This window comes from Heptranchias perlo, chromosome 12 (genome assembly GCF_035084215.1).
Source record: "Heptranchias perlo isolate sHepPer1 chromosome 12, sHepPer1.hap1, whole genome shotgun sequence".
In the NCBI taxonomy this organism is placed as follows: domain Eukaryota; kingdom Metazoa; phylum Chordata; class Chondrichthyes; order Hexanchiformes; family Hexanchidae; genus Heptranchias; species Heptranchias perlo.
Window position 1 is genome coordinate 45,915,024 of NC_090336.1, and position 10,951 is coordinate 45,925,974.

Here is a 10,951-nt window from a genome sequence, read left to right on the forward strand (position 1 = left end):
GGGAAAAAGGAATCATCCAAGTGGCAGATGTCAGATAGCATCCAGCAATTTTTTTTTTTAAGATTAGCTGTAAGGGAGCATTTATGGAAGTTACTGAGGTCTACAGTTTGGTACTGGAGCACGAAGATTGAGCTTGATAGGCGCTGTGCTGGACAAAAAACTGTCGATACTGCACCTGTTAAAGAGATGGATGGAATCTATAGTTGCCAAGGGCAGCCTAAGTGTCAGAGATAAGGCATTGCTAGAGGGTTGTGAGCTGAAAGGATACATGGGTATACAAAGGTGTTTGCTATATTTTAAAACAAGTCCATTCATTAACTTGATGTTTAATTCTGTCAAAGCTGTACAACCATTTTAAATTTATTAATTGTAGAAATAATTGTTGAGAATTAATTGTAGGAGTGTGCATGTCAGGGGCAGACAGTCTCTAGAGTTGCAGGTGCAGTGCAGGATTTAATTAGTTACCTTCTATGGTAATATGGTAGAAGTCCTGTGAAACGCAAAATAAGAATCATCTTCAACTGATAATTTCCAGAAACTCAAAGCCAAACTATTATATAAAGTAACATTCAGAACGAATGCAAAACAGAACTGGATCAAACATAAAAGCGATTGCAAGGGCTCTTGATGAGTCCGCTTGCCTCATGCTTCTGTGATCATAGCCTTGAACCCTACGGACTGCTAGTATTCCATTACCTATCCACTGTCAATCTGGTACGCTCTCAGAGATGTTGCAATATTATTTCTTCTTTACTTAAATTTGTTTCTTTTCAGGTTCACTCTCCTCCCTCACGGTGCTATCTTTGGTGATATTCTTCTTCCTTCAGTTGGGAGATTTTAATGGACTGGGTCACTGCAGACTCTTCCATCATTACTGTCAATGCTGCTCCTTGACCAGCCAAAAGAAGACTGCTTCTTTGTTGTTTTCTTTTCCCCTAAACCATCTCAAGATAGGGAAGTACAGTGTTGGCTCAAGAAATCTGACTGAGATCTCACTGGATTCATCCAATAAAGGAAATCAGGTTCAGATGCCAATTATATTTGGGAACACAGACTTCTGGTTGGAAACTATTTATATTTTAATAAAAGTAGCAACTACCATTTAACTGGAAGTGTATTTGATACAAGTCATAGGTACAAAATATTTTTCCATCATGATTTTTTCCCGAGAAATCAAGTCATCTTTGTCAAGAAATAGAAAATTTGGCTATGGTCGTGAACTCTTTTTTTTGTCAATTATCATGATTAGATTTTTGATAAGATTATTTGTTTGTTTCAAATAACCTTGTATACTCAATCTGTATGCACATACTGCAACATAACAGTTCTTAGTCCACTACATAACAAGTCATTTCATCCCACATTTCTATTTCATGTTTTAATTATCTTCTTCCTGGCTTTAGGTGTTCCTTCCATGATGCATTAGCTCCCAATGGAGAGCAGTCATGCAATCTGCTCTCAGGCTTCTGACAATTCTGCTGTCCCAATAGCCCTCAGCAGGTATTGGCGTTTAAGAGCACCTCCACTTGCTACTCACTCCAAATGGGGAAGCACCCTCTCTCTGCTCGGTGTCTTAATTTGGTACATTTGTGTTGTGTCAAAAATGGGTGATACACCATTCTCCTGAGGGACCATGTCATAAATTCACCAGTCTTTTACACAGGATCAGAACTTCAGAAGAAACTGCAAAGCATCAGATACGAGGGATGAATTTTCCTCCCAAATGGTGAAATTAGCACTGACTCTGCATTTGTTAGGAAACATATTTCTATTTCTGAAATATATACCACTCATGCCACATCCTGTAACATTTACTATAGCATTTTTATTGTACTGCAACAAGAAACTGCAATAAAGATTTTTTTTTCAAAAATTGAAATGTACATCATTAGGTGTGTTTCCACAAATTTATCCTCCCAGCCTCACATTTATGGCACAAAAGGGACCTGCACAAAGTGAAGATGTGCATTAAGTATTTTTTTTAAAAAGGAAGCAGTAACAAATGACACACCATAATGAACACAGATACTCATAGAAAGATGTCATGGTATATGCGGTGTCATATATCAGTGCACTCATTAATGTGTACAGCCATGTACTCATTAATTTGATTGAATTTTTTGAGGAGGTTACAGAGTTGATGGATGAAGGAAGTCTAGTTGATGCGTTAGCAATGTTAAAGCTGTTGCTTGTCAACATCTTTATTAAAAGATCTGGATGAAGGTATCAGGGAGCGATCGAAATGTTTATGAAGAAAAGAGTGGGTGTAAAGACCTTAAGTGGGAAAAAAAATAGGTTGGAGGTAGATTTATATGTAATGGGGGAATGGGTCCATGTCTTGCAGATGTCTTTTAATATAAAGAAAAGATGGCAGCTGTATACCTGCACACTGCAGGATCCAGCCCCATCTTGATTTTCAGTGATGATACAAAAGGACCATTACATGGCATAACAAACACACAGCACACCCAGCAAGTTTGAATGCAAACTCCACTGCATGTAAGAATAACAAAGAACCATTTAATTTTTACAAAGCAAAGCACAGTCAATTGGATTGCCCTCAAACTTCCTAAAATATGCAGAACACTGGCATGGAGTGAGTAAACAAAAAAAGCCTCATTACAGTCAGCACTGAAAATGATTTGCAAAACTATTTGTTAATTGTTAAGTAGAATGAACTAGGCGAACTTCTCATTCTATAAAAACTATTGCATGAACTTTAACCAGAGGATGTAAATCTTTAAAAAAAAATACACATTTGGTGTTGAAGAGAAAGAAGCGGACACGAAAGAAGCTTGAAAGTAATGGGATGGTGACAAAGTGAAGAGTTGTGAACCCAATACAAGTATGACTAGCAGGGATGAAGAGGCATTGTGAACGTCAGTAATCCAGTGATTTGGATCATGCAGTCATTAACGCAACAGGTAAGTGTACATAGTAAAAGGATATGGAGCACACAGGGAAATCCTCAGAGTTCTATAAATGAATACTAGGAGTCTTCACCAGTGAGGCGCAGATATTATAGGCATCACAGAAACCTGATTCTATAATCAAACAGGTTATGTGAACATACAGATTACCTTGTGAAGACTGACAAGACAAACTGGGATGAGACATAGCCTATTACGTGAAGAGAGCTTGATTACAACAGAGATGGACCACGTGCGTAAAAACCCTGCAGATGGGGATAGGAAGGAAACTAACAATGGGCGTCTGCTACAAACTACTGACTCAGGAGGTGGAATTGAGTCAAGAACTTTATTGTCAAATAAAAGAAGCATGTAAAGAAACAGATGAAGCTGTTATGGGTGACTTCAATTGGGAAATTTATAAAGTGTAGAAATGAAAACATGATCCTGGAAACAAAACTGGATTCTTACTTGGATGATCAAACAACCACATTAAAGGGAGCAATTCTGGATCTGCTACTAAATAACAGGCAGGAAACGATAGAGCACTAACATCTGGGGACTGGTGCCCAAATTGGGAGAGCTGCCTGACCGACTAGTCATGCAACAGCCTGACATAGTCGTACTCAGAATCATATTTATCAGCCCGCATCCCAGACTCTTCCATTACTGTCCCTGGGTGTGTCTTAACCCATCAGTAGTGTAGACTAACAAGAGATGGGGCCACAGTGGAATACATTATTGTGGGAGTGGCCCTGGGAGTCCTCAATATTGACCCTCATGACTTCATGTCAAACAAGGTCAAGGAAACCAATTCTGATCACCTACCACCCCCTCTCACCTGCCAAATCTGTAATCCCACAGGCTGGCACATCCCTCACTCCTTAATCATCATCAAGCCAGGGACTAACCTTGGTTTAATGGGAGTATAGAAGGGCATGCCAGGTGCAGCTCAAGGCACACCTTAAAATGAGGTACCAACCAAGTGAAGCTACAACATAGTGCTGCCTGCATACAAAACACCAAAAACAGCAGGATATAGACAGATCTAAATAGTCCCACAACCAATGGATCACAACAAAGCTATCTAGCCCACCACATCTAGAATGGTGATAGGCAATCAGGCAACGCACGGGAGGAGGAGTCTCAGTGTGAACATCGCCATCGCAACCATGATGGAACCCAGACAAGGCTGAAGTGATTACAAGTGACTTCAGCCTAAAGTGCCAAGCGGACAATCCTACTTGGCCTCCTCCGAAGGTCCCCACCATCATAGATGCTGGTGTCCATGGGATTTGGTTCATTCCACGAGACATTAAGAAGCTGGTAGTGCACTAAACCCAGTGATGGCGATGGGTCCTGACACCATCCTGGCTGCAGTGCTGAAGACTTGTGCACCAGAGCCAGACACTCCCCTAACCAAGCTTTTCCTGTACAGCTATGACACTGGCATTTACCCAACAAAATGGAAGATTGCCCAAGTATGTCCTTCCACAAATAAACAGAATAAATCTAACCCTGCCAATTACCATGCTATGAAACTCCTCACAATTATCAATAAAGTGATGGAAGGAGTCATCAATAGTACCATCAAGCGATAACTTATGCACCAATGCTCAATTCAGGTTCTGCTAGAATCACTCAGCTCCACCTCATCACAGCCTTGCTCCAAACATGAATACAAGAGCTGAATTCCAGAGGAGGGGTGGGAGTAGCTGCCCTCAACATTCAGGTAGCATTTGACCGTGTATGGCACCAAGGAGTCCTTGTAAAACTGAGGTCAGTGGGAGTCAAAGGGAAAACCTACCCATAGCTGGAATCATACCTGAAACAAAGAAAGATGATCATCATTGTTGGAGGCCAAACATTGCAGCCCTAGGACATCCTCAGGAAGTATTTTCAGCTGCTTCATCAATGACCTTTGCTCTGATATACGGTCAGGAGTGCAGCTATTCGCTGATAATTCCAGTGTTCAACTCCATTCACAACTCCTCCGCTAATAGGGGTAGATTAAGTAGGGAGGGAGGAGGCTCGTGTGGAGTATAAACACTGGAATAGACCCGTTGGGCCAATTGGCCTGTTTCTGTGCTGTAGACGCAATGATAACAAAGACGCCCGCAGCCAGCCTACAGCAGAACTTGGACAACATCCAGACTGAAGCTGATAAATGATTAGCTAACATGTGTGTTACCTAATCAATAGAGGAGGAGGCCCAACCATCTCCCTAACTTTTGAATCACTGTTGAGTCCCCTACCGTTAACAAATAGGCGGTCACCATTCATCAGAAGCTTAACTGGACCAGCCACATCAACACCATGGCTACAAGAGTAGAGCTCACCTCTTGACCGACCCCCTCCACTATCTATTAGGCACAGGTTAGGGGTGTCATGAAATACTGAATGGAGGGAACACGGGCCTTACAAACAGTAAGTTGTGCCCCATTCTGCAAATGGCCTACCTTGCTGTCAATCATTTAAAAATGTTTCCTTTCATCCCACCAGACTAAAATGTATTGTAAATCTCAAAATAAAGAATTAGGATATTTTTTATGATCAACAGCAAGACTGACCGTTCACAGAGAATACCATGACTTTATATGTTTGCAAAGCCTGTAATCATGTCTTTTAGATTGAGTTGAAGACGGTAGCCTTAAGGCTACGATCCAATAATTGTCATCCACTAGAGTGCTTGTACTTGCAGAGGGTGATACTGATGCATTCTGCTATGTGCTGGAGCCTCTTCCTGGGTCTTTGATTAAGTTCCAAGTCCCTAACAGAGGAATAGATCTTTGGAGAGAAATGTCACTGGTACACAACAGAGGTTGTGAATTGTTTGATTTTTTAAAAATTAGTTTATGTTTTAAATTTTATTTTAGGGGTATAAACTGAGATCAACGAGAAACTAAAATCACAATTAAAAGCAGTTTGAAAAAATGTTCAGTGATTTGAAAGGTTGGTTCTGTGATACTTGCTGGCTCATAGGCAGCTTTTTGCTGCTTCCTGGTTGTTCTTCCTAGGTTAATCATTTTTGAAGCTATCAGTGTCATTCAGTTAATAGTAATTTGTTGCTTTTTAAAAAAAATCAATATGGTGATACTTGAGCCAATCCAAACTTTTTGTTTCATGGACACTTTAAGTGACTGAGATTGTTCCACGCTCTACAGATATGTGCAAGATATAAAACTTTTACTTAGAAAGAAAAATTGTAAATTCTCGTCATCATCTCATCCCCACCCCCAAAATTTTGGCCAGTACAAACCTTGGTGAATAGTCATAGCCAATACTAACAGCAAAAGAGTCAAAGGTAGAATCACTGGAAGCTTAGTGAGTAATAATCCACAGTGCCAAAAATAACAGTATGGAGACCAACAATAAAGTTTTTAAAATAAAATTCAGTAATTGTCCACATTTATCACCAGTTTGATCAGCTTTGTTCTAAATTTACAATAACTTGATTTTATTTATAAACATAGAGTTGACACATTAACTCCAAAATACAAAAAAAGGTAGTTTAAACTGCTGCGTGAAACCTCTTTGGCAAAGGTATCTTGTGGTCTTTTCATTAAGCTAATTTACATAAATTGCTGCACAAAAAAAATGTTCAAACTTTTGCAACAAACTGCAAATGTTCCTATACTTTTTATTTTTATAGATTAGTGCATTGTGTGGTAGGGACACAATTCGTCGCAGAGCCTCTAAGCTAATGGAGAGGGAAAAAAAACATCAGGGTTCCTGCTAGCCCATGTTGGACAATGCAAATTTGTAAAATCTTGGTCAATGCCATAGCCTGTTGACATTATCAAGGATCCCAAATAGAGAATGTTCACTTGAATGACCTACCATAGGGTGATGTGGCGATGCCGGTGATGGACTGGGGTTGACAATTGTAAACAATTTTACAACACCAAGTTATAGTCCAGCAATTTTATTTTAAATTCACAAGCTTTCGGAGGCTTCCTCCTTCCTCAGGTGAACGATGTGGAAATGTTCGTTCACATCGTTCACCTGAGGAAGGAGGAAGCCTCCGAAAGCTTGTGAATTTAAAATAAAATTGCTGGACTATAACTTGGTGTTGTAAAATTGTTTACAATTACCATAGGGTGCCCAGTGCCCATGGAATGGTAGCCCAGCAAGGAGTCAGCACCCTGGGCTGGATGAAAAGGGGGGGGGGGGGGGAGGGAATTAATATAATTCAGGCCGTTTCCAGGATGCTTCGCCGCAATATTCCGGCCCGTCTATTGCACAGTAACAGAGGTCCATACTCACTCAGATAGTCTTCGGCTGACAACGAGAACCGGTCGGCGTTCATCCTCCACCCAGTGATACGGGCGAACGCTCCGCTCGGTCCAGGAATGATACAAAAGCTCAAATCAACCACCGCCTTTGCCAGAAGCACCGGGCTCTGCTGCTGCTCCACCTGTGTCAGCTCCGGTTACCATAACAGCAGCTTTCCGGAAACGTACTGCTGCAAATTTTCACCCTCTCAACACAACCGGTCCCGAGGCTTGGTTCCGAGTGTCGTGCAAAGACTCACCATCCAACCCCACAAGCACTCATCTTATTCAAGTTATATTGTTGGGTTAAGGATGAATGGAATTGTCTGCCCTTTGGAGCAATCTGCACAACTAAAAACAAAATCTTCAGTGATATTTTAAATAGCAAAATTTAACGAGTAAAGTGTTCTGCAGACACCTAAATAAGAAAAGAAAAATTAGAATAGGGATATGGCCACTAAGGGGCTGCACACGATAAACTCACAGGTAACGACAGCAAAATGGCAGAAATATTAAATAATTACCTTTTCCCCAGTATTTACTCGGGAGACTAACAAGGTGGCCATGAAATTAGAAGAGGAGATGAAAACAGATATAAAGACATTTAAGATTGAAAGGGGGGGAGATAATTGATAAACTTATCAAACTTGGAGAGGATCCAGGTGGATTGAATCCGTGCATATTAAAAGATGTTAAGGAAGAGATAGCAGAGGCACTGTTACATATATATAAAAATTCATTAGAAAGGGGAATAGTGCCAGAAGACTAGCAGATACCTAATGTGATTCCTATATTTAAAAGGAGAGATGGAACCAGTCCAGGGAACTATACATCAATTAGTTTAATGTTGGTGGTAGGAAAGATAATGGAATCCTTACTCAACGATGTAATAGAAAAACATCTAGAAACTGAAAATATAATAAAGAATAGTCAGCAAGGATTTCAAAAGGGAAGGTCATGCTTGACCAATCTTCTTGAATCCTTTGAAGAAGTAACAGAAAGGGTAGACAAGGGTAATGCAGTAGATGTAATAAATTTAGATTTTCAAAAGGCCTTCGTGGACTCATGACTAAGATCAGAGCATGTGGAGTCAGGGGATAAGTAACAGAATGGATAACAAGCTGGCTACAAAACAGAAAATAGAGAGTAGGGGTTAAAGATAATTGCTGAGATTGGCAAAAGGTGGGATGTGGTCTTCCACAAGGATTGGTGCTGGGACCACTGTTATTCACCATTTATATAAACAATTGGACTCATGAATCAAAAGTACAATTTCAAAATTTGTGGACAACACCAAATTGGGGGTATAGTTACTACCAAGGGGGACTGTGACAAAATACAGGAAGACATTAATAAACTTGCAGAATGGGTGTGTAATTGGCAAATGAATTTCAATATAGATAAGTGTGAGGTACTACATTTTGCTAGGAAGAATAAGGGGGCCAAATACTGCTTGGATAATAAAAGTCTAAATGGGGTAGAGAAGCAGAGGGATCTGGGGGTACAGATACAGAAAACACTAAAAATAGAGATGCAGGTTAATAAGTCCATTAAAAAAGCAAACCAAGCACTAGGGTTAATTTCTAGAGGGATAGAATTGAAAAGCAGAGAAGTTACGCTAAACTTGTATAGAACCTTGGTTAGACCACACTTGGAGTATTGTGCACAGTTCTGGTCTCCATATGATAAAAAGGATATAGAGGCACTGAAGAAGGTGCAAAAAAGATTTACTACGATGATACCAGAACAGAGAGGCTATACTTACCAGGAAAGATTGAGCAAGCTGGGGCTGTTTTCTCTGGAAAAGAGAAGACTGATGGGTGACCTAATAGAGGTCTTTAAGATTATGAAAAGGGTTTGATAGGATCGACGTGGAGAAGAGCCTCCGGTATCAGTACAAAAGCGGAAGCCGTGCGGAGTCAAGAGAAGTGGCGCTGAGCACCAGGGGAGGAGCCCCAGGTATCTACAAAAACGGGAGCAGAGTGGAGTTGAGAGAAGTGATGCTGAGCACCGGGGAGGAACCCATTTCCCATTCACTAAGTACAGAGAGAGTTACATCACTGTGACAGCACTGCGAACAGAGAGGCTGAGCTCTGAGAAACCTGGAATAAAAGGGTAGGTTAATCGGGGTAAGTCAACAGTAAGTAAATTAATAATAATCGAGTATCTAAAGGGAGTTTAGAAGAAAAGATTCCGAAATATAATGGATGGGGAGCTGAGACACATTGCCTGCAATTCCTGCGCAATGTCCTGGAGGGTCCCATGTGCAGGAAATGCCTCCAGTTGCTCGAGCTCAAGCTGAGGGCTTCTGAGCTTCAGGGGCAGCAGGTGTCACTGCAGAGCTCCAGGAGGGCTGAAGCTTTCCTGGATCGTACGTTCCAGGAGGTGGTCACCCTGCAGCCACAGAGAGTTCAGGATAACAAGTGGGTGGCCATCTGAAAGGGTAGGAAAAGGCAGGCAGTGCAGGAATCTTCTGGGTGTGTGGCACTCTCAAACCAGTATTCAGCATTGAATACCAGTGAGGGTAACAACACCTCGAAGGAGAACAGTCCTGAGCATGGCACCACGGGGCAAAGGACTGCATAGGGGTGCACAGTGAAGTGTAGAAATGCAGTAGTCATAGGGGATTCGAAAGTCAGGGAGACAGACAGGTTTTTCTGTGACTGCCAATGTGAGTCTCGCATGGTGTGTTGTCCCCCTGGTGCCACAATAAAGGACATCACAGAGAGGGTGCAGAACATTCTGCAGGGGGAAGGAGAACAGCCAGAGGTCATGGTCCATGTGGGTACCAATGACCTGGAAAAAAAAGGGTTGAGGTCAGAGTTTCAGGACCTAGAGAGCAAGTTAAAAAGCAGGATCTAAAAGGTAGTAATCTCTGGATTACTCCGAGTGCCACGCACTAATAAGTACAAAATTAGGAAGATAAGGCAGGTTAAAGCATGGCTAGAGACATGGTGCAAGAGGGAGGGCTTCAGATTCTTGGGGCATTGGGACCAGTTCTGGGGCACAAAGGACCTCATCAAGACAGACGGGTTGCACCTCAACAAAGCTGGGCCCAATTTCCTCACGGAGCGGTTCACTAGTGCTGTGGGGAAGGTTAAAATTAATTTGGCAGGGGATGGGCACCAGGATGTAGCATTTGAAAGGAGAAACAAGGTGCACAAAGGATTGGGAGAGATGAATAGCACTAGAGTAAGAAATAGTACGGTATTAGATAGGATCAGACTAAGAGAGAACACGAGGAGTTCTAAAATAGATTGAGAGTGCCTGTGTGTAAACGCATGAAGCGTGGTAAACAAAGTTAGTGATCTGCAGACGCAAATAGCCACATGCGAATATAACGCAGCGGCAATAACGGAGACCTGGCTCAAAAAAGGCAGGTTTGGGTACTAAATATTCCTGGATACAAGGTGTTCAGGAAAGATAGGGAAGGAAAAAAAAGGAGGGGTTGGCAGTATTGATTAAGAAGAATATTGCAGTGCTGGAGAGAGAGGAAGTCCTTGAGGGGTCAAGGACAGAATCTATTTGGTTAGAGTTAAGAAACAATCGAAGTGTCATTATACTATTGATTGTATTCTATAGGCCACCAACTAGTGGGAAGGATATAGAGGAGCAAATCTGCAGGGAAATTACAGAGAGGTGCAAGCACTATAGAGTAGTGAAATGGGGGACTTCAACTATCCTAATATAGACTGGGATAGTAATAGCGTAAAGGGCAAAGAGGGGGAGGAATTTCTGAAGTGTGTTCAGGAGAACTTTCTTGATCAG

General features: G+C 41.5%; 1 protein-coding gene across 3 annotated transcripts in view; it reads right to left on the reverse strand.

Moving 5' to 3' along the window:
* The window catches only part of cstpp1 (centriolar satellite-associated tubulin polyglutamylase complex regulator 1), a 291,026-nt gene extending 283,668 nt beyond the window's left edge, over window positions 1-7,358 (reverse strand). For all 3 annotated transcript variants that reach the window (XM_067994058.1, XM_067994057.1, XM_067994056.1), the window contains exon 1: window positions 7,176-7,358. In XM_067994058.1, coding sequence (XP_067850159.1) covers window positions 7,176-7,218 — 43 coding nt within the window. In that variant the 5' untranslated portion in view covers window positions 7,219-7,358. The remainder of the gene's footprint in view (window positions 1-7,175) is intronic.
* Window positions 7,359-10,951: the final 3,593 nt, after the last annotated feature.